Source organism: Diachasmimorpha longicaudata, chromosome 5 (assembly GCF_034640455.1).
Source record: "Diachasmimorpha longicaudata isolate KC_UGA_2023 chromosome 5, iyDiaLong2, whole genome shotgun sequence".
NCBI lineage: Eukaryota > Metazoa > Arthropoda > Insecta > Hymenoptera > Braconidae > Diachasmimorpha > Diachasmimorpha longicaudata.
In genome coordinates this window covers 6,127,253-6,152,760 of record NC_087229.1, presented here as the reverse complement: position 1 = coordinate 6,152,760, position 25,508 = coordinate 6,127,253, and the positions used below count along the sequence as shown (strand labels likewise).

The window sequence follows — 25,508 nt, the reverse complement described above, 5'->3', positions numbered from 1 at the left end:
CTGAATATTTCTCTCCACTCAAATCTCCCAAAATTCACTGAAGTGTTTGACGTTGAATTCCCTGACCCATGCCTCAACAAATTTACGTTTCTTAATTGCCCCGAAATACACAATTCCATAGTGCAAAATCACTTCGAGTTTCCAACGAATTAAACTTGCAATTTGTTTACGTAGGCAGGGCAATACCTAATATAGTTTAACACTGAAACAACTCGACTAGTTTCGTCGCCACTTTATGTATATCTGAGGAATCGAAATTTCACTGCCATCGTTAACAAAACTTTCTCTAAACTCGTACATCCAACCGTTATTTTGATAATATTATAAAAATCCTATCTATCGCAATAATATTCAGTGAAACATATTTTTTCCGTTTACGTTCAATTTACCAACGAATAAAAGGATGCAAAACTGACGTAATGTAATATAATACATATGATGGTTTCTCTTTATGGACATTCAAAAGAATATTACATTTCAATATATCGAATTTCCATTTTACATTTGTTCACTTCACAGAAATTCAATAATTCCATACGCAACGGTCGAGTGATTGAAATTCTCTGGGAATTGTTAACAAAGTTGGTTCCCCAACTAACTCTATTGCCAATTATTTTCAAATTTTATATAATAGGAGCACACGCTGTTGCATTCAACCATGGCCATTCACCGAAAACTAATAAAAATTTAATGAAAAAGGAAAAAATAAAGTCTAGCAAATATCGGTCACTTGAATTGAACCGTAAATGGATATCTGAGAAATGTAGAAACTTTTGTTACAAAAAAAAAAGTACATCTTCCATGTTTTTTCATCACTCTCGGGGAATCGATACAACCCAGTGGATATTTATTGCATTATCGTATTTCACTTTATGGAAAATTAAAGAAAAAAAGAAAAATATCGGCTATCGGCTTCGCTTTTATTGGATATCATTATTAATTGCTTCCTGTTTAAATGTACTCCCCGCAGATTTACATTAATTATATATATTCACCAGCACAATGGGTTCCGTATTAATTGAAAAATTAAAAAGAATATAATGATTCTCTTCATGTATATTCAATAAACAGACATTTCCGCACAAGGGGAGACATTTCCGCAAAAAATCAGCGGAAAACATGAAAATAAAAAATTGTTATCTCTTTAATGTACTCAGCAGGAAGCGATTCTGTCTTCTCTTATCGACCCCTCTGTCCCACCCCCCAATAAATTTACCTCACCGCACCCGCCAAAACCTATCAACATCATTCACAAATAATAGTCCTTCACCCTAGAGTCATCGGTCTGTCATTTACCCTCGAAAGTCATCGAAAGAATTGATATTTTTTTCTCTGAAGCGTACAGGAGTCGAACAACTTTAGAAATAAATTTGGGTGGGAGTTGCATAAAGCCAAACGTATTTCTTGAAAATGTGAATGTCTCAGCAACAGGTAATTGCTCTCACGCTGGAGAAATATTTCACATTGTTAACTAATCCAATTAATTTAGCAAATCCCAGCAAAGAAATTGAACAAATAAAAGGTATTGAAAGGATTTTGAGTTTGAAAATAAATATTTGTGATATGTTGAATCTGCAGTTCAATAGCAGAAAGAAAAAAATTCTCATTCGCCAAATATATTTACCTGCCACCAGTAAATGTACATCAATATTTCCATAAAACACGTTAACACATTTTTTAAAAATATTTTTCTACATCCAATAATAGTAGATTATGGAATGAGGTGATAAAAGTATCATTTGACGAATGTGTCGTTATAATCTGAGCCGAAAGCTATTATAATCACATGATCCAAATGATACTTTTATTGTCGTATCACATAAACTATTTTATGTTATCGGTGGCGAAAACCGCCATTGATCCGCGCCAACCGAGGTTAGATTCACGCTTTATCACGCCTAATGACATAAAGAAGTAATTACTGCATTGATGACCGCAAAATGGCCACAAACAATAGTTTCAAAATTGAAATATCCATAACCACCAATTAATATGACTCAGAAAAACCATGAATTAGCAAGACTCTCTCATAACATGTCGTAAATGACCTCGTAAAAATTTACAAACTCCACAGTGAGAAATATTTCGTAAAAATAACATAACTCGTAGGTTTTCCAATTCGCTCCAGAATTATGAATAAGATACACTGACAGAAAAGTACAATTTTCCCAATGAAATATTCACCTGACAAAAATTTAAAGTGAATTATCGAATGGAAATTTCCTCCACTTGTTTATCAAAACCAAATATAATTGGCAAAATTACATTTTCCTCTAAGTGTACGTAATTTTATTGAATATTTCTCTCCGTACAATAAAACAAGTATTAAACCCCCAAAAAAAAATTGATACCACCCGGGAATAAATGTTCGATAAACGTGCACACCGGGTCCAGTAATCCGGGAAATGAGAATGTCCGGTTAGTGTATATATCGTACCAAAGAAAACTATCTTTTCCTCTTTCCAAGCCACAACACCACCAGTATGAGATGGAAGCGAGAGGTCAGTGTCAGTTATACAGTGCCAGGCATTCACGTGATAAATCGTGTTGCGTGAAAGCCTCTCTTTGTACACCGAAGGTCTTTAGCCCAGTGACAGGCGAGGATGGCCAATGGTAGAATAGTAGGGATGGATAAGCGTGGGCAGACACAACGTAAAAACGTCCAACGATGAGGGGGATGTACGGGTCAGACTAAGCGAAAAGTTAGCAACGGGTAAACTCGTCGAAATTGCCCCTGAGCTTGGCAATAAATGGCAACACAGGTAGTCCATACGTGAATAAAAAAAAAAAAAAAAAAAAAAGTTAAAAAAATATAGGAAGAAGGTAGAATGCCACTGAAAAACTCATCTAACCGTGTGTACTGAACGGTCTTTTATAAAGCAGTATAGGGATGCGAGGGATGTACTGAGTTTGTGTGTGCCTTCCGGCGATTATTAAATTTCATTGCTATTGAGTTCAGTTTTTTTTTTTTAAGGGTAGGTACAATATGAAGTACAGGAAGAACATGTTTTGAAGTGGGGTAAATATGGTTGGGGCAAACGCCGGATTTCAGTGAAACTGTACAAAAGTTAATATCAAAGGATTAATTTTCTGATATACAGATTATGAATCTATCGAAACTCGTATTTCAATGTAGGTTCAGTAAAAAAATTCAATGAAAAATATTTTACAGTCCGTGAATTCATTCATTTGGAGTAATATTGGTAGTCATATGAATGTAGGGAAAAAAGTACGATAAAATTACCATATTATTTCGATGAACGTGTTGCATTTGCGTTTATCGATATTTTTACAGAGATATCGTGCAATAATTTAAATGCCTTTGGCAAATTTGATGACTCAGTATGTGAAATTTTATTTGACAGAACGATAATTGTTGCGAAAAACTTACCCTAAAAAATAAAAATTCTTTGCCTAGAAATCTCCACTCCACTAGTAATTTTTCAAATTATCATTCATTAGATTTATAAAAGAATCATTGAACTACAGGTAATTTTTATTTCATTTTCCTCTCGCTGTGCCGACCGATTATTGCACGATATCTAACAATTTTAAATATCACAAGTGCGAGGATAATTGCGCAGCTTATTTTGTTAGTAAATAAAAATCGCTATGAACCGCAAAATAGTCTGAACGAGTGGAAGAAATATAAAAAACAAGTAGAAAATCGACTATTCACTCTGAATTTTATGCAAATAAACAAATAATTTTATCTCATGATAAGAAAAAAAACTCGTCCATATTGCATATAATATCGAGTACAAATATTACCTCTGTAACAAATCCCCTTGTTTTTTTATCCTGTACACATCCGCACGGTTATAAAAATAATATTTAATGACAAAAGATAAAAAAAAAAATTATCTCTCATCTGGAGTTGATGCACCAATAACCATTCATTCTCCTTTTTTCCCATAAAAAAAACTTAATAAACAGAAATGTAATAAAAGTTATGGATTCGTGGGAGGTCATTTATACACGTAAACGGGACACGTGTGTTTATCGGTGATATATCATATCGATTGGGTCTCCCGCATAGTGAGGGGAGCGAGGGGTTGGTGAGGGGTGAGGGAGGGTTAGGGGGTGCAGCTGTTTGTATCATCGGTACCATTCCTCGGCGACGTACAAAGTAATTAGCTTTTCGGTTGTACTGTTACGGTACAGCGGTTTGACTCACACCAACAACTGCCACTGGTATATATCTTTGTGTGTTTGTTATTATATGTGTGTTGGTGACCCTATGAAGGACGACATCTTGTAGTGGAGACTATCTGGATGATTCAATGAGAGTGGAAGAATATCCAGATGGGGTAGGTTTATCTCAAGATGTGTGATACAATATAATTTTTTTAATTCAAAAGATTTTTCATTTTTTCTCTGATATGTGTCAGTGGACGTAATGAATTCGGAAAAAAATACCGTGCAAGGACGAATTGGAAATATTATTGACACCAACTCGAACGATGGAATGGGTGTAAACCTCTCAGGGAATAACGGAAAACACTTGGGCCGTTTATGACCTAAACAGCTCAACACGTCGACCCCCCAAAGGACAAAAGGGCCTTGTCTTTGGGTCGGACCTCTCACCCTGGACGAGCCGTGGGCGGGGGCACTCACGAACGGTTATTTATTTCCTATGCGATGGATTTCCAACGCGATTACCGTCTCCATAAAAAAAATATAATACTTTTTTGATTGATTTTCAATGGAAAATTAATGAAGGAGCGACACCATTCCTAAATGCTATTGTGTTCATCAACTTCCGTCATCACGATTACTCAGAATCCGATGGAATTGAAAACACTGTTCTATAAACTGTGACATGATATTTGTTCCGGCGCCTATATCTCCGAATGAATGTTAAATTTCATCACACAACGTACGCTCTCTATTTCCTGAACAATGAAAAAAAAAAATTAATAATCTTTGAACCCTGACATTTTAAATTTACTATGATTTCCGGTTGGGAGTTGAGTGAATCACAAGTGAATCCAGACCTCCCAATCCCATCGGTAATTAAGATCAAATCGCTCAATGACACAGACAATGAAGGCTGGTAAAAAAATATTAAACAAGCTGAACCAGGGCCGTCCCCATTAATAAATAACATTGAAGAAGCAGCTAGAGTCGAACAACGTAATTAAAGACTTGTGTTACAGCATAGCACGACGACCTTGAGGAACTGTACAACGTTGAGATAATGAAAAACTGAGGTGTGCTCATGTTTATGTAGTAAAACATTATAAAATCGTTTTATACCGATTAGAGTTTACTTGAACTTCATTTACCGGATTATTATCCCAAGATGGTGAATAATTTAAGTTAATGATTTAATTTAATGGAAACAACAATTTACTTCGAGAGGAAATACTTGTAAAATAAATTGTACTACGAGTATTTGAGAAAATTACAATTCACTGACTGTGAAAAATTCCAACGCTGTTGAGGTAATATTTCTGAGAATTTCAATTCAAATATCTATCACTTATTATAAATTATCCCCGTACTACTCAATTGAAACATTATCAGCAGAATTGATGAAAATCCATTCATCCGAAAGACATAAACACCTCACGGTGGCATCAATTATCACCACAGCAATTATCATATTTTATTTCAAACTTTCCTCACCGTCACCCGCGTAGGAAAATTATTGTCTGCCAAAAATGTACCACAAGAATCGTCACAAAATCTTCGGAAAATCTTCCTGACAATCCACAAAATTTTCAAAGGATAATTTTGCGGAGGAATAGAATTCAATAAAAAAATGTGACAGTTTCGTGATTCCCAATTGAACCAAAAGGACCGATAAAAATTCGAAAGGATCCAATATAAAATACGGAGCGTTCCTTAAATAATATCCAGCGAGTTACAAAATTTTTACGGAATGCTACGTACATCTTATCACTCCCTTTCTAATTTTTATCGGACCTTAACACTCATTCGGGAATTCCAGAACGTCCCCATAATTTTTACCGAATATTTCTCATCGTGTAAGCTCTTCTCCGAACATATCTCCAACCAAAAATTATCATCCGAAGATCTTCCCCAGAATTTCCTGGAATCGCCAGGGACATCATCCGCAGATCTTTCGATGATTTGTCTGACGATTTATAAACGTATTCTCTAATCAGACAAATTAATTATTTTCACCGCCCCCAACGCTTTATCTCAATGAAGCCTTAGATAACATCCTCGGAACGATTATTTATCCAAGAAAATCTCGATTCTTCGATGAAATTACCCCTCCCCTCCCTTGAATACGTGATAGAGCACACCAACGTGAAAAAATCATGGCAAAAAAAAACTAGTAAAACCATCCCATCATCTTTAACCCCCTCGTTAGCATAACTGTAACACACACACACACTCCAAGCTGAGGTTATATTAGAGGAGAGGCGTGCGTAATCTCGGGCTGGAAAACGTCATCGTAACGATCCACCGCGTTAGCATATCGTGCACGATGTTCTACCGGTGGTTGGTAACCGAGCGTCTCCCAACTCCCTTCACGTATGTCACCTCCACTCATTCCCAATGTTCATGTATATAGTGTCGCAAAGGGCATCTCACATTTGCCTATTCCCATTGCCGAGAAGGTAAGTTACAAACACAACACATCTCATCGATCATATCGTTTGACCGATCGGTTCTATCGATAGTGTCGCCTCATACGCTCCCAACGGGTCAACTGTCCACCCATATCTCTACTTTCCCCACCCTCCATCCATCCCCTCATCCACCCAACAAGCTGCCCCTGAAGCATGTTCTGTTCCACCTCACTTTGATAATTAATCGCCTATTCATTGTTGATTGTCATTCATTCGTTCAGTGGCTTTGTACAATCGATTCAACCCGTCATGTGGACATTCTGATAAATCAACCTATATAATACCTAATTATGATAATGGTTTGGTAGAATGAATAGTTTTGATGATGCTAATGAGTTTTATTCTACTTTGTATGGGATTTAGTAACGAGGATAGTGCAGTGCTACACCGAGATGCGTTGACTTATTTCTCGGTCAAGTTTTTCAGGAATAACTCTGAATCTAAGAGAGATAGCGAAATTTTTGTAATCACATTTATTGTAGTACTCAAATTGCTCCACAAAAAAGCTTATGACAAAAATCTTGCTAATTTCCCTAGATTTTGAGATATTCATCAAAAACTAATGAGTAGTCAAAAGTCACTTATCTCGTTTTACCACTTCCCTACTGAGTTAAGGGGTGCAGAGGCTACGTTAAATTACCACAGCTGTTTATAAAAGTGAATCATGAGTCATCATGACCTCATCTCTATCAAGAATGTAGTGAAAGATTATGATTCAATTTTATTCTAGATATAGAACATTCCCCTGCCGGTTAAATGAGTTTTCTTAAGCAAAAGTAGAAGTTTTGCATTCCGTATATGTTTTTACCGGAAAAATCATAAAATATTGTCTATCCACCAGTATGTTCTCAGTTTAGTCGATTCCCTTCCCCTGATTCTCACCCCTATGCCAAAATTTGGCCTGATTATCGAGGCAATATTTGAAGTTGGGGCGTGACTCGAATGTGGGCGATAAATAATATTTTTTTATACTAATTTTGGCTATTACAATTTTCGAAAAGGGCGAATCTCTATCCTTTGATGAAGAATGGGAAGATCAGGAGAAAAAAATCATATCTCCCATAAAAATAGTTTAATCTACATGGTGACATATATCAAACTGTAAAATATATTTGAATATCGATAAGGGAAAGTGGAACTCTTGTGTCTATATAGACTTTTGGAATTGTGTTGTCGCTGAGAATTAATATTTTTATTCATTGACTCACCTAGGCGATATGTAAGTCGATAATTTTTATGGATCAACATTGATAATGGAAAAAACGTTAAAAGAACATACAATCGGAAATAGCAGCGATTACCCCAGGATGACTTTGTTCGTTAGCATATTTTTCATTTGAAATATTAAAATCTGGTCTCCCCATATTCCTCCCAACATCCAGAGACTTCAATACGTTACAAGTTGATGAATGCATCAATTAGTGCAAATTCACTCGTTTGTGTTAGGTTCTATGCTAACAAACTTTGATTTTTTTTTTCGTAATCGAGCCGTTTGATTGAAGTTTCTGATTGATCAAGGGAGCGAGTGTGCATATCTCAATGGTGTTAATTTACCCTCATTATTCCTCATTCATCCATTTCTGCAATAAACGAGAATACCAACCTCGGTTCATTACCTGGTACACTCAATGCTACATAATCTTCCTCTCAACCGTTTCCAACAGAGAAACTAATTGTTGATCATTTACACTGAGGAAACAATGGATAAATAACAAAGGAACCCTACCCTCCAATGGATTTCAAGTTGAAAATTTTTAACAACCTCTCGTGAATTGTTCTTTCCTAAAAAGGACAAACATCGAGGCTATCGATACCTCGAAAATATTACGCTTATTCATTACGTTTACTCATTCATTCAGGCATTCAGTTAGTTAGTATTCCGAGTTCATGTAATTATTAAATTTTCAAGCATTATTTTTATAATTACAGTGCGATATAGCGTGTATTCTGTCCCATTCGCTAAAAAGACAAATATCGAGAGTATATCGATATCTCGAAAATCTCACGCTTATTCCTCACGAATTCAGTCGTCTGAGGCGGTCAATTTAAATTCAGAACTCATTTAATTCGGAATTTTCAATCATAATACTTATAATTACAGCGCGCGTGCGGTCTCGTTTCATTAAAAATCAACGATAAAACTACTCACCCTGGAGATGCGTAGGGGTTGATGCAGGTCATGACCGCCGTGCATGCGGAAGCACCAGGGAGAACCACCGACGAGAGTCACTTCTCTGGCACTCATTTTCTCCCACCACTTGTTTATCACACACTTATTATGCTCCCCACAACAGCAACAATTTCAATTATATTTTCAAAAAAAAATCCAAAAATTTTTTCCCTTCTACGGTCTTCGTCCCAATCGATTTCTTATTTTTCCGTTACTTTAAAATCGCAATCGGCCTCTGTCCAACCGCTATTACTCAGTGTTTACATACGGAAAAATACTAACACAGTTGACTCACAACACCACGTTATTCGATGTTTATATCACTCGCGAATGAAAATTGGTTTGAAGAGCAACGAGGACCGCACTCGTCCACGGCTCGCGCAACACTAAACTCTAATTTCCCCCCTGCGCCCTCCCACCCGCACCAACTGGCGCACTGTCTAGATCGACGTCGACGTCGTGTTACGACATCCTCACCACTGACACTCAGCGTTAACTTCTGTCTCTCTCTCTCTCTCTCTCCCACTCTCTTGTTGAAACCACCGTCACTTAACTCTGTCTTGTCTTATCTGTTGGATGATACCGTAACTCGTCTTTTTCCGACTTCTGTCGCCTTGTAACTCATGCCAGGTGATCCGGGCCTTTTAAATTGTAGCCTGGACACCTGCCGGCGATCAGCTGATTCGACTTCATGACAGCTTTTATTACGCTCCATGACGAAGGTTTGTTTGAGCTCTCACTTTTCAAATCAGCTGATAAATTTCATTCAGCCCAAGGTTGAGTCAAAAGACAGTAGTTCAGGGTAAAGCTCTGAAAAATTGAAATTTTAATTATCTGACATGTAGATTTTGATACTTAATATGGTATATGTTCATTGTTTTCTTCAATGTTATTCAATTAATTAGGAAACCAATTAAATTCAGAACGTCATAAAAAATTATTAATTAAAAGGGAATTGAATAGAACAGAAAAATAAAAAATTGAGAAATAACAAATAGATATTATTGTTTCATGTTTTTCAACACACTCCCGAAACAAATGCAACAGGAGATTTCCGCAACACATTATGTCTGTTTCGATTTCATAGTCAGTAATCGCCGAAGGATTATAGTTCTTGAATTGTCAATCCAATATAATCGATAATGAGAATCATTAATAAAACAAAGGGGTTACAACTATTATTTTGCCGATACTGTTAAAAAAATTCGACACCCCTACACGGAAAGTTAATACTTAGCTTCCTGATGAACTGGACAAAAGTGGGAAATTCAGCTCAGGTGGGAAAATATGACTTTCCGCCCTCAACGTAATAATATACATATTGTGTATTGTCTGAATGTTCCGCGAAAATTCATATTAGATTATTACTTCAAATAACTCAGGGAATTCTGTTCTTTTTAGATGTTAAATCTCTGAGATTTTATGGAATTTCCCTTCATGACTTTTTAATCCGTCCATAAGATTCAGTAAAACTACTGTCGCAAAAATTGATAGTGTACCGTGAAATTTCCATGAAATTTCTTTTTCTTCCCAACAGCGCATAAAGAACTATTTTTCGAGAACAGTACTTGGTTTAATGCATTAACTTTCGATTCTGCTGCAGCATCAAATTACTCTCGAAATTTTCCCACAAAAAATTTGTGTGTACTACCTATACGACGTTGAAAATGTAAGGTAAGCTCTAATTTTACTCAACCCCACAATCTACCATACAGGTTGTGACGCAGCATCCAATTAGGCTACTCACATAGTCCTTTCCATTCACCTAAATTTCTAGTCTCCCAGACTCGACTCATTATCTTAAACTTTATGTTTGAGCTGTTGCAATTTATGCCAGTGAACCCATTAACTTTGAGGATTTACCGAGGTTTACCTGACTACAAAAGGAGGGGGGGAAGGGGCGCAATGGAAAAGTATTAGTTCTCATGCTCCGGTGTCTAATATGAATTTCCCTCGAATCACTGTTTTCTCTTGTTTTTATTAACGGTTCAATCAACTGCATCAACACGCTTCCGCTCCCCAATAGTGTAAATCAATAAATTCAATCAGACGCATCACTCCAATAAAAAATAAAGAAACTGAGAGTAGAGCGTAAATATTAAAATTCCCACCATGAAATATATATTCAGTATTCTCCAATGTACCTCTTTCAGATTCAATTTGAATAAATCTCCAACTATCTCTTCTCCATCGATTCCTATAAACTCCGGCCAACAGAACCAAATAAAAATAAATATTTCCATCATAAACACATTGGTGTCCCCTTCACTCTTTCAAATCGTCTAGAAAAAGGAATTGGAAGTTCTATTTTCCAACGATGAAAATAAATAAATTTGAGGTCGACAATGCTAAAAATAGAATATTTCCTATCGAAATGTTGATAGAACAGTAGAATGAAAGGTTACGATTAAATTCTCTAGGTATTTTCTGTGAACTTTGCATTTTCCTTTCATCACTCATCAGAAATAGTGTTATTGATACTCAATGAGAGCCAGGATCGGTGTTGCTACCCGTAGAAAAATAGTTCTAGACGAATTACGCGACAGTTCCGTAATTCTCGAATGAAAACAAAGGGCCAACAAAACGCACGGAACACTTGATAATTACTTCCCCGCGAGTTACGTATTTTTTACGGGGACTTTCATACTTTTGATCAGGCGCTTCCTAATTTTTATCTGATCTTTGTTCTCACCTGAGAATCAGAGAATTTCTACGTTATTTTTCCTGATCGAGGAATACACCTTAACTTAAAAAAAGATTAGCTTTTACCACAAATTTCTCTTCACGTACAAAACCCGATCGATGCATCACCCAATTTCATCTTCAGATTACAATATTTCCCAACTCCATAAATCAATGAATATAATTTCCATTACGTCGAATATAATCCAAATATAACCCCATAAATTCAATTAAAACCCCATACCTCTGCACTATTCATCACCCGTAGTCAACAAGAAAGCTGAATAAATCTTGTTGTGAATGCAAAGTCTCTTCTGCTATTAAATAAATTGAAGCACAACGTTACCGCGAAATTTTCTCACCCTCTTCATGCAACTCCTCTCTCCCCCTCACCGTTCACCCTTCTTGTCTTCCGCCTCCAGCCACTCAGTTTGCTCGTGTTACACTGATTGGTACTCCAACGACGTAATTACTCGTCGGGGAAAGGGAGTACGTCTATGGGCAATAGTAGGAGTGGTTGGACATTCGACTCGATTAAACTAAACGACAGTGGCTCGTTACGTTTAATTCAAAATGTTACAGACGGATGCGACGAATATTTTGTGATAAGTCTGCACTTTCTCTCTCGAATAATTCATCTTTGCCACCGCTATGTCTCACGCTATATTAATTTGCATTTCTCCGATTGTTCTGAAAGAAATATGGTTTTGAGTATAGTGTTATGATGTGTCCTGTAGGACTCCACTGAGCGAAAAATATAATTTTGCCAATTAAATATTCTTCTGACAACAATTTAATGCGAATTATCGAGGTGCCATAAATGGCCATTATCAATAAATTTCCTAGAACAACCAGGATAATTATTGTTTTACTCTTCTCTCCGGGTATAACATAAATATCAAGAAATATATTTAATAATAATAGAGATTGCGATCATAATCTACGCGAAATAAATCGATAATCGATTCTGTAAAGAATTAACTTTGGCTCGCACGCCCTTTGGAGTGACGTCGTTGTGATTAAGTCGATTGGCGTATTTTTTTATTCTTTGTTCGAACCAATAAAATGATAGGAGCTGTGGGCCCCATTTGGCTTTAAGGATGAACTCCAAGTGTGCGGGAAAGACACCGAAAAGTAGACGGCGGTTAAACGGGTAGAAAATAGGATGGGAGAGGGGGCTAAATTATTAACGGAAATTAAAACGCTCCGGGGGCGAAGTTCTCCACTGATTTACGACTACGATAACTCTGTCCTTACAATCCACAGGGTCGTTAATTTAGGTTCGATCGGGTAAAAGGAGACGGGAAGAAGGCTTCGAGGTTTTCCTACTTTGAGTACACCCACAACTGCGGTACGACGCAAATTTCCCTTTAAGAAATCCCACGAGGGTGAGGGGAAAGAGAACAGGGAGATGAGGAATAAACGTCGGCCGATTATTTTGGAATTCATGCAGTGTGCGGTGTGCCGCATTGCTGGGTACCACTTCTAGCTACCATTCAGCCTCTAATTATGCTATGAATTTTCACTTACGTCTGGTGATCATTTGCGGTGGATAAACCGCAAAGTTGGCAGATTTTTTTTTTCACGGAGCAATTGGTGGTGTTGGTTTAGGGAAATTTTTTCAGGGCAAAATTGTGGTAAAATGATTTTTTTTTCCACTCTCGTAAAATTAAAAAATTAATTGGTGTTTTTTTTCACCGAATCCGCGAATAATAACAACTTTTTTGAATCGTTGTCTGTGGTGAAAATACAGGGCTAGCAAATTGTATGCATTTCTCTGGTTTATTTTTTAAGTTCACAAATGGAGGATTCTTTCGATGATGAAATGGGAGATATCTAATTTTTTTCATGTCAATATATATTACGCCGACCGAAAAAAAACGCAGATATCCACTGGACATGGAAGGATTGCTATATTGAACACAGGTTTCAATTAACGGATATTGGGGATGAAAACATCGCTTTAATAACGGGAAAAGATGCATTCTTATTTTTTAAAAATATGGATCCAACAGTAACGAATTAACGGCTGTCTTTTTGGACTCTACTCTAATACTTTGAAATGTTAGATTGTTACATGATAAAAGGGCACGTTTGTAAATAATTCCCACTCTGTCAATATCTTCCAGAATTCTTCAGAAGAATCATAGAAAGATCCTCGGAAGATCTCCCTGGTAACCCACCAAGATTCGTTGGAAGATTTTCGAACGACAATATTTTCTTTCTATAGAGGTTCTGAATTTGACTTGAAAAAATATCCTTAAAAATCTCTCTATTGACCATCGCTCCAAACACAAATTATCGTCCGAAGATCTTCAAAAGAATCTTTCGGAATCACCAAGGACATCATCCAAAGATCTTCCGATGATTCTCCTGAAAATTTCCGAAACACCTCCCAGCGACGGAAATTTGTGTTACGCGGGAGTATTATAATATCTTTTCGTAACGTTTTGTCATGTCATCTACCACAATAATTCATCGCATAATCCATCTTAGTCATCGAATGAATTTTTCTTTGTTCCGTCAACATTCATTTCTTGTCACCAACAAATCTTTCGAAAACCCCCAAATTGTCCTATGGTCAGAGACGCGACATTGCAGTTCCCTAACCTAATGCTAATATCAATACTATTTGAACAGAAATGGAGTAGTAAATTTTCATGGTATGAATCAAACTATCTCCAAAGAAAAAGAACTTAATAGCAATCTCACGCTCGAATGACAAATCCCTCTCGGCATATTTCAGTGAAATAGTTTGGCTTGGTTAGAACCGGATAGTTTCTAGTTACCGGTTTCGCTGACACAATGAACTTTGGGTTGTTGGCATGCTCACTCAGATCGGCAAGTTTTTATTTTTCCAGTCGCCGGCTCACCTAGTTCACGAATGCGTGATTTTTTATTGAAGGTAAGAAGGTCTAGGCCGTACACTTTATCCTCGTATTTACTGCCAAGTTTCATTGCGCCAACCAGGCATTGACTATTCATGAGACTTTCCCATTCGTATGTCCCCATATCGATGGTTCATATCGATTGTCTCATTCGATGAATACTCCTCATGTTAATTCGCGATTGCATTAGGGTATCGACATTTTCCGAATATACGACATCCAGGTGATTCATAATTTGCTGAATGTCTGTAATTAAATAATACATTACCTCGTGAATAAAAAAATTTCCAATGTCCACAATCCCAGGGGAATTACTGTTAACGGTATGGAAGAATGTACGTTCGTACCATCTCATCTGAATATTTCCAATAGTGAGGGGAAAAAGAGGAGGGTTTGTTGACTGCGTCATACCTGATATTGATAATATTAGTAAACCACTTGAATAGATGCTGTCCATCATTAAATCGCAAGTATCGCGTGTCTCGTGAGGATAATAAATACAATACCCGGGTATATCTCAAGATCAAGGTCGTAAAGATTGAGTTTATCTACCGGTTGTGTCCCTCGCGCGTGACTTTCAACGTGTTTTCCTTGGGAACAACATGGCAACTGATTGCGACGCACCGGCATGCCGTGGCAATAAATGAAACTATGAGAATTCTGGGAAATCAGGGGTTGGATAAGAAGGTTTCACACTGCGCGATGAGAGGTGGAAGCGACGGGTTACGGGCAAATCTTTTTTACCAGCCATGAGGGTAGACGAATGCAGAAGGAAACGCGGGAGTTTACTGTTTCGATGAAAGGTAAGGTTAGGGTGAATGGAGAATTTTTTTTTTAATTTTCAAATGGGGCTTAGTGAGGGTTGACTTTGCCAAATTTTTCTGAGGTAATTCAAGTGATAAATGGTATAGATAAAATTTTATATTGATAATAAAACTCATTATTCAGTCAGGAATATCTCGGAAACAAAAACAATTCCTTTTTTTATGTTTTATTGGTTTTTATTTATAAGGTATACACGCGATGTTCACTCAGGGTAAAATAGCTTGTTAAATTCTAGTCTTATTTTTAATAATTACCCTACATTAATCCAATCCTAGACGAATCTACCTAAAATATAGCATGTGGAAAGTACATCAAGAAGCTTACCCTACAAGGCACATACGGTGAAGCCGTACAAAAATATCTTAAGCTTACAATTGTAATTTATAACGTTGAAAAATTATTTTCCATTTCATTATTTCTGAATATCAAAATCAGTTGGAAAGTAACAGTAACAGAGTCCAGTACTGATTTCGATTTTCGAAAACTATTACAATCTGTGGTTGAATAGTATCTGTTACGATAAATTTTGTTCATTCACATTGTACCCAAAATGATTTCGTTAGTTGTTATTTTTTATCAATTTTTTTTCATTCAATTCCAATGGAAATTTTTATGATTTTGCGTATGTCAATTATTCGTGAAACAATTATTAAATATAATCATCTTAACTTGAACATCAGTTTGCTGAGGTAACGATGGCAACATTGTAACACAAACGATAAACAGATATTGCCTTAATCAGTAACTGTGATAAAATAATCGAGTGAACACGGTGCAATGAACGAAAACAAATTGACCCCTGCATGACTCGATTATTTCATACACCAATTTTTTAATTTCAAATCAATAATAATCGTGAAATAGTGCCATACTATCTCCCATATTTCGTTATTCCAATTTTTTTTCGAATTTTTCACTGCACGGAGAGAAAACTTCAGTTGCAATTACCTGACCATTTTCAGAAAGTTACCATACCGCTAACCAACAATTATCTAGCGATTTGAGATTAATCAGCTGACTGTTGGATCATTTTTCTCAAATTGGTAGATAGTCACCAAGCAGTTGACAAATATTACTGAATGGTACGGTAAATTTCTCCAAACAGTCAAAACACAACACGATTATCAAACAGTTAGATAATCTCTACTAAATTTTTTCTCTCCGTGTTTCAATTTCTTCTTATGATTTTTTTTCCAGCCAGGGTGAACAGACCAATATTATTCAATGATTGAATGGAATGTAGTATTGATAGATGCAATAACAACTCCAAGAATACTCCAAAATAAAGCAATTATTGAATCTTTTTCATTCGATCTCAGTCATTCAACCCCCGAGTGTTACACCCAGTCTGGCCTAGATTTCGATGGTCTCCTAGATTATATGGCAGTGTTTTTCAAACAATTTGCATCAACAATTAAACTTAACCATCAACGTAAAAGGACTGAAATAAAAAAGAAACATCAACACTGGGAAGAAAAAAATCACCTGCAATAATTCACTTAATGAACAATTAACAGTAACGAAAAATTATCACGAATGGAATAGAACAATGGGGGAAAAAATAGTGTCAGGTAATAAAGGAAATAACGAGATTCATCAACTGGTGGAATTCCATCCGGTAAAAATGAAAAAATTGGTGCAATAGAAACAGCATCGATAATGAAAACATACTGCCAACGTGAACAAGAAAAGAACAATTCATCATTTATCGTCAAACACAAACATAACGATCGAAATAAGGAAAAACATGAACACGTACGAACTAATTGTAACACGAAACGAAATTGATACGTAAACGCAGGGTAATTTAACTGAACTATTTATAATTTAACAAGAATAGAGTTAAAAAGGATATGCATCACCGTCAGACAACTGAAAATTACTGATAGTAATGTTAAACGTAATATCGTAACAAAATACTCCCGATGTTTAAAAATTCAACAAAATCGGAGTTTAAAACCATCAGTGATTGTTCTTCAACGCAATGAAATCATAATTGGAAACTTAATAAAACAATTAACAAGACGTTAACGGGAAGATAAAAATAAAAGAAAACTGATGTTAATGTAAGACTTCAAAGTGAGCTTTCCACATTATCCTAATTTACGGAAGTACCCTATCAAGACCGGCCTTATCCAACCTAATCTACTTGATTAATTAAAATGGAAAACTTCGGATTATTTTGAACAGTATTCAAAAAATAACGCGAAACGTAATGTAATGAAAACATAAAAGGAAAAACGCACACGAATTATTGTTACGCAGATTCTACAAAGCGACACGCGATTAAAAAAAAACACGAAAAGCGCGAAACAACAGATTATACGGACGTTTTTTTTTTTTCACACACGAAAATCAAACCGGACACGCGCTAACTTATCGAATAAACTGAAATCCACGCATGAAAAACTTCACCATCAACATGATTTTTTAAAATAATTACAACAGCAAGGATATAGAGATGAAAAAATTGTTGCTACGAATGTATTCATTTGTTGAAAAGTATGTATATGTGGGAAGAAACAATTATTTTATCTGTTTAATGACCTACTGTTTTAAAATTTCGTTTTTTACGTTAATGGCGAATTTTTCAGAGTGGAAAACTAAAAGCACGATCGACTTTGTTTATTAAAAACATCGTAGAGACGTCATTGGTCCTCTAATTCACCGGGTTTATCATCCATATTCTAATGATCAAAAACTCGATCGAACCAAAAAGAAAAACTAAAAGAAATTTGTAATGAGACGAGAACAAAACCATGACAGATTTTTACTGTAAAAACAATGCTTATTGGGTTGAAAATTTTCCTGCCATCCACTTTAGTCCAAATGGATTTTCCACATTGATGTCTTGCTGCCAGCAGCAAAGATGAAATGCCAATTAACTGGTCTTTTCATTCCATGAGGGCTCTTTGATTTTCTGTGAAATCTGTCATAGTTTTTGTTCAATGTCACTTTCAGGATAAAAAAAAAATAAAACGAGAAATAACAGGCCATTTTACGAATGAACGGACTGAACGGAAAACAAATGTTTAAAAATAACAGAAAAATAATAATGAGGGATAGACGAGGTATGCTCGGATCTTGAGGCAGATGAGAAATTTTGCAAGAATGTAGAAAAAAATTATTCTCAGCTAGAAAAAGACTTCATGTACGTTTAATACACGTTAACGGAATTTCTGTCAAAAAAATTTCTTCTATGTGTGTCTCGAGACTCGAGCGCATTCACCTCAACAACCCTTTTCCTACTCAAACTACATAACAATGTTTTTCGTTAAAATTAATTAGTTAATAAACAGTATAAATTCACCAACAACCGACATAATTCCGCGGTACGGATCGAAAATTTAAAGGCCAATGTTTTTTTTTCTCAATTAATTGTTGATTTTTCGCTCCAAAGTCCTCGTTAAACTACTACTTTACACTATCGCATTTTTTATTTCTTGTATTTTTTTTTTTAGATTTTTTTTGTTATGTTTTTCAATAAAAAAAAATAATGAAACTCAAAATAAAAATAAAAGGAACTTTTAACTGAGTAGAATCCTATTTCAGAGTCGCTTTGTGAAACTGACCGAAAAAATTAAATTGAAAAATCCATTTTCATCTTCCACTTTTCCAATTTAGTCTCAGTGGAAACTTCCCAATAGACTATTACTGTGCTTCACGACTCCAAACAGGCTACCCAAAAAATAAAAATGAAAATAAAAAAAAAATAAAAAAAAAAACGAAATGAAAAAGAAAATTATAAAAAAATAACTAAAAAAAAGAGTAATTCCTCTGATCACGGCACAATATTTTGTACTACGAACAATCGTTTGGATTCTGTATTTTACCACACCATGAAGGATCTTCTGCTGTTGTCACCTGTGATGTCCTGTGATTCTAAACTCTATTATTATATCTGTTTCCGTGAGAGGTGTGGGATTGGTCTTTCCCCAGCTATTGATTTCCTCGGATTCCAAGGGGATTAACTATTCCCGAGATTCAATGTCTGACCCATTGAATTCCAGATGTTGTGTTTATACAAAAGAGGTTCGATGTACTCCTATGAGCTCCTGGTGATTTTGAGTAAAATTGATGCTCTAATTTCCCCACGAATGCCCCTCTCGAAGATATTTTGTATCGGCGATTATCACCTTAATTTGGCGTTCTCCAGTGTATGAGATAACGAACAAAGACATCGACCGCTTGACCCTTCGTAGATGCAGAAATTCTCCCTTGAATTCCCCCAAATTACGAAATTGCTCATCACGGTTTCCAAAAATGCTTTAAATTTCAATAATCCCCCGATTCATTTCTACCAACGATTAATTTATTGTCCTCAGTAGAATGAATCGCTCGCATTCGTTGCAATCTCTTTAATTATCAGCATTTCCACTCACAAGTGCTTTTCATTTCGTTTTGTTTATGAGTTTATGTAAATTTCCATAGGATGAAAAATCCACTGCTTCCGATACTGCTTTTGATCGCTGAACTCTGATATTTGATGTACTTCAGTAAGAAATATGGTGACATTAGTTCCTTTTCAGCTATTGATTCGCCCGGATTCCGAAGGGATTATATATTCTCATCGGATATATTCCCTGCGGCAGCAATTTGTTGAATGAGACTGTTTGAATTCCGATGCATTGAATTCCTGATATTGTATTTGCTGAAAGTAAATTTGATGTACTTCTATGGACGATGTCACAGCGATGGATTTCTTCGAAAGATCAAACGCTGACGTTTTCAAATTATATATTTACTAACAATTGTCAGTTTCAATTCGGTCTTCTCCACTGTAGTTGCTCGGTATCTCCAGTGATTATTCAAGGTCTATGATGGCTAGTGAAGGCATTGGTTGGCTGACCAATTCTTAGACCACCGACTATCCCCCAACTTTTTTTCAAATTATAAAATCAGTCTTCAAGTTTTCAAAAATGCCCTTACTTTCAATAGACCCCCGATGTATTTCAAACAAGGATTAATTTGTTGTTCTCCGGAACGTGAATTGTTCCACCTCTTCGTCGTTTATCTGATGTTTAGCATCTCTATTTGCAGCTGGGTTGGTCTTCATTTTTTTTTAGTTTTTATACATTAACAGATATCAAAATTTACTGCCACTTCGTCTCTGATCTCTGCTATTGTTATCTACGCCAGATGGAAATATGACGATATTAGTCCCGCTCCGGCTATTGATTTTTCTGGATTATGTGAGTAATAAATACTCATCGGATAACTTTCATGAAACAGCAGTTCGTTGGATGAGACCATTTCCCTTACAATATATTGTATTCTTGACATTGTTTATTGAAAGTATGCTCCATATGCTCTGACGAATGATCTCACAGCGGCGATTGTCTTCGAAAAATTGAACGTTTCCAACATTCTCAATTATTATTGATAATTGTCCTGGTAATTTAGTGTCCTCCAGTACATTTTGCTCCTGTGTATGTGATGACAAGTGATGACGTTGATTGCCGATGACTTTTCTATACCTAATTATGCGCCAAATAGTCTCAAATAATGAAATCAGTCTTCAAGTCTTCTAAAATGCCCTTAATTTCAATAATCCTCGATGGAGTTCAATCAAGGAGTAATTTGTTGTGCACTGAAATGTGAATTTCTCCACTTTGTTGTCATCTCTTGAATGCTTATCGTGGCCCAACTAGCAGCTGCTTCTGGCTTCTTTTTCTTCCTCAGTTCCTCGTATTCGTGGCACCTTCCATGCTGTTGGATTCGAATGATGCAGCCAGCAGAGACCTGAAAAGGGTGTGAGTATTAGCTACGAAGCACTACTAATGGGGTGTAGATTGAATTTACGTGAGTACAAATTAAATAAAAAATAATATGATCCAAAATACATTACAATACAGTCAAAGTGGAACAAAAGTACAGTAGAATAATGAGTATTACGAGAAATGGAGGTGGAAATTGAGTACCGAAATGTGATGCGTATTATTGTACCACGTTTTGGATTTTCTCATTGCTTATGGGCCGGCTTGAATTACGTTTGGGGTCAACCTTACAACAACGAATTCAATGTGAAGGGTAACGGGCACATCCAGTTGAAGTACCCGTCGAGTAAAGGGTCTTGTTCTTTGGTAGTTTGAATTACTGGTGGGGTCAACTGAAATTGCTTGCAACGTCGTATGCCAGTCTTTGTGTGTACGTGAATAAAAGGGAAATTGCTGAGCCAAAGGAGAAGGTCGAATTGGAAAGGGAGTCCACGAAAGGAAAGACTCCCATGGACCGATCTCAATACCTTTTGTTCATTTTTTTTTATTTCTTCCTTTCCTCGTAAGAGTTGAAAAAAGCCTGGAGGCCCTCAGGCCACTGTTAGCCAGGGGATCAGATCCCTGCGGTGGGAGGCACTTCCGACTTGATTTCTTTTCATGGTTTTGTTTAGGCCTTTGGTAATTCCAATTTTTTCTTTCATATCAATTTGAAAAGTCTTTTTCTTCTGTATTGAATATAGCTCTTTATCGATGTCTTAGTTTTGGGAGGATAAGGAGGTTTTTTTTCGTTGTGATACAGATTATGTAAATTTGTTTGTGCATCGAATTAGACTTCAAATTTCTATAACAGAACGGATCTGATGTTTTATTTTTATTTGGTTGGATTTAGATTATTTCGATGGTAATTTCGTTTGGTTTCGGTGTTTCGAGATACCATTTCTAAAAGAATACTTTATCAACAGATTTTTACGTTTTGACTTCATATCTGAACTGTCGTATCTTAGATATTTCGTTTTTTAAAATATTTTTTGCGAGGATTTTATTTTTCTGTCAGTGTCGTTCCTTATTTTTTTGCTGTTGCATGTCACGGTGAATGGGGTTGCCTGGTGGAGGTATGTAAAAGCCGCACAGGTATCGGAAGTTTACCAGATTAAAATCAAGACTGTTCCAAAAAATTCAACCTTTTTCTGTTTATCTCGTTAGCATCGTTTCCTGGATTAAAATCTTAATGAAGAACTCGATTTTATCGTTGTTCTTGAAATTTCTATTCATCTGGATAATAAATTTTTTCTCTGCATATATCACGACGGTAATTCAGTTCGAAAATCATAGATAAATAAATTAGAAATGAATTATTACCGGTTTTTTAGTGAATTTTGGAATTTAGAGTAGAAAGTGCAATGGCGAACTGGATTATTGAAATGTTGATTCAAATTCGTGAATGAATTTAAGACTGAATTTGTAAAATCGTCACACTTCAAATTTTTAATTATTTTTTCATCAAGTTTTGCGGTCATTTGAAATGTAGCCACAGATATTTTATTATTTTTATTTATTTTTGACCGGGATGATCATTGAAAAACTGATTTTGTTATCAATGTTTTTTAATTGGGTTTTTAAATTGAGATATTGTATAGTCACTTGAACTGTTTGTGGATTAGAACCAGATTCAGAACTTGTTGCTTTTGTGAGTTTACGACCGGTTGACTGGCTCGGCGTCAACGAGGGGTTATTGTCACCCCTTCTTTGATGGTTTGTTGAATGGAAGTAAGGGGGTTGCCATTTCCTGTGTATGGGTACTCGACGTGAACGATGGAGCACTTGTGCCCCCACGAAAAACTGATTATTGAACGGAAATGACGGGAGGGGAGTCAAGTTCACAGGTATTCCGGTTTTGAAACACAAAATTAGTGGTGCATCCTATTACCGAGATCATCATTTTTCGGTAGAGGGTGAATCGTTAAACCGGATGTTATGGTATTTTGATTTCAGTGACTATTACGAAAATTTAATTTGAATAATTTTTATCTAGATAAAATTTTAGTTTCCATTCACTGGATCACTTTTTATTGCAGACGGATACATGAATTTAGTTTTTATTTTTCTACGGATGTGATAATAAAATTTGGAATTTATCTTTTTTCTCGCGGTGAAAATAATTCCTATTTTTTGCTTTTGGATTTTGAAGAAAAATTCGAGTGATACCTGTTCAATTTCGTGAAACGGAATTTCCACACGGAATGACTGATAGTAGTGAGAATTGTCTGTAGATGGAAAGGGAACTAAAACACGTGCGTATAAAAAACAAAACGATAATTTAAAAATCGGTCGTAATTTGAAGAAGGATCCTGCTTTTTTGGAACAAAGGATTCGAAATGAGCGATGGAAATAATAATTTTGAGCCTGTTTTTGTATTATGCAAAATTGGATTTTCTATAATCAATAAAGGGTGACCAAAAATGTTGTCCGATAAAATAAAAATAAGAATCATCATTGTAGGTCTAGTTGTTAAAGAAAGATTTTGAGCCTGTTTGTTTTATTAATTTTTCGGTAAACTTCATTTTCTCCACTAAAGAAATGAGAACTATATTTATAGCTCCAGTCTTTTTTGCTTTAATTTATCTGCAAAATTCGATTTTCTATAATGAATAATGACTGACCAAAAAATTGTCCAATGAAATAAAAACGAGAATTATCATTGCAGGTTTACTTGGTAAATAAAGATTTTGAGACTTTTTTGTATTAATTTCCCAGTGAAATTTGATTTTCTATAGTAAATAAATACTGACCAAAAACGTTGTCCAATAAAATGAAAGTACAATATTTGGGTGTAGCTCAGGTGTTTGATAAATATTTGGGGCCTGTTTTTGTATTAATTTTTCGTAAATCAGTGCCGATCCAAAATTTTGTCCAATAAAATAAAAACATCTTTATATTTGTAGCTTTAGTTGTTATATTGATTGGATGATTATTGAAATAGCTCAGGATCTTTCTCGCATTACGACGTCAGCTGCTGCAATTTAACCGTGCACATACATGTCTATATGTAAAATAGCAGGCAAACGACATACGTGATAATAGGTCAGTTCATTCCTATCGGAAGCCAGATTTTAATTTGTAATACAAAAATCAACGTCTGGACTACAGTTTACACAACGTTATCCAAAATCTACTTCTGTTAGTGGTACACACTGGTTAGTATCAAACGCTATAGTTTCGAATACATCTATTACAAATTTTTTTCAATTGTATCAACAATTTTTTCATTATCAATGATGGCATTCCGGCTAATGTATCTCCTAATTAACTTTTAATTTCATTTCTAAAACAACATCGATAAATGCTAGCACCTCATGTATGTGATACTCATCATCACAACTACAACATCTTTGTTATTCGTGACACAATGCAATAAGACAACAAATTTCGACTATTGAATATCTTAGCAGTGTTGACAGAAAAATGGTATTTTCAAAGAATAGTGTACAAATGCAACAATTTCAAGAAAAAAAAAATATTTCAAGTGGATTTTAGTGCCTGGATAGAGTAGATCCGAACAAAAAACATTATCAAAATATAAATTTCGATAAATTTTGATAATCGAGTCACGATTTATCGGCCCCAATAATTTTCAATTCCCAATTTGTTCCGAGGTAACTTGATTTGAGAAAATTTACGTGGTGCTTTGTCCTTCGAATTACATCTCGCCAACAAAGTTACTCCCCTTTGACCGGAAATTTTCAATAATTATTAAAATTTCCACATCCAATGAGCGTATGAATTTTATCCCGCAATTTGAAACTCGAAAATAATATCGAGTACTGTTAAAGGTATTCATTTCGACCTTCCGTTTATCCAACAAATGAAATGGTAATTTAATGTATACGAACCGTAATATTTTACCAGTTTGGAATATCGAAAAAATTCTATCGAAGTTGAAACCCATGACCGAGGATATTTTCCGCTATTTAACGTGAAGTATTGGTTTGATGTCTAGTGACGAAGTAGTTTAAGTATTTTTCACCTGACAGAGCCAGACAAAAATCGTGAACCCGATTATTTTTAATTATTCAAATGAATGCTAGATCAGACTGATGATTCCCGTCAATTTCGAGTAGTCTATCGAAGCACCAAAATCATTTGCTGAAGAATTTTAAGCCGAAAAATACTCACATTATTTTGCAAGTCCCTCGGCGTTGACAGAAACCAACTGAACACTTTGATGATTTATTTTACGCTAAAACTTCACTGTTCTCGGAACTATGGGATTGTTGTGATGCCCGGACGATGTAAACACGCGGTGATGGTAAACAAGCGGCCCCAACCGGGCCGGCCGGTGGGGGTCGCAAGAGAGTCCCAATGTGACTCGACTGAGGACTGTTCGCTTCTGTGCCCTAACTCGGCATCACATCGGCCTTATATACGACTCGCGGGCCCCACCAGGGGCCTCTGCGCGCTGGGGGGAGATCCTGGGAAAAAGTCGCGCACAATACGGCGACTATTCCCCTCAGGGGTAAGACAGTTCAAGGGTGGGGTGACCAAAAAAAAAAAAGAAATCAAAACCGAGGGGTCGATAAAGACAAGACAGTGGCTCATGTATTACCTGTTCTCCGGAATA

General features: G+C 35.9%; 1 protein-coding gene and 1 long non-coding RNA gene across 5 annotated transcripts in view; both read right to left on the bottom strand.

Annotated features, from left to right (window-relative positions):
• Positions 1–14,945, bottom strand: part of LOC135162389 (uncharacterized) — a 139,421-nt gene extending 124,476 nt beyond the window's left edge. The window contains exons 1-3 of one of the 4 annotated variants that reach the window (XM_064120789.1): positions 14,760–14,945; positions 14,250–14,594; positions 8,758–9,588 (exon numbers count right to left, since the gene is read on the bottom strand). In XM_064120789.1, coding sequence (XP_063976859.1) covers positions 8,758–8,853 — 96 coding nt within the window. In that variant the 5' untranslated portion in view covers positions 8,854–9,588; positions 14,250–14,594; positions 14,760–14,945. Of the gene's footprint in view, positions 1–8,757; positions 9,589–14,249; positions 14,595–14,616 lie in introns of all 4 variants that reach the window. The other 3 variants (XM_064120788.1, XM_064120791.1, XM_064120792.1) reach the window with 3 other exon arrangements.
• A 382-nt stretch (positions 14,946–15,327) lies between these two features.
• LOC135162392 (uncharacterized) lies at positions 15,328–25,268 on the bottom strand. Its single transcript, XR_010298951.1, has 2 exons — positions 25,064–25,268; positions 15,328–20,915 (listed from the first exon to the last, which is right to left on the bottom strand). It is a non-coding gene; the product is annotated as an uncharacterized LOC135162392 (long non-coding RNA).
• Between the last annotated feature and the right edge of the window lie 240 nt (positions 25,269–25,508).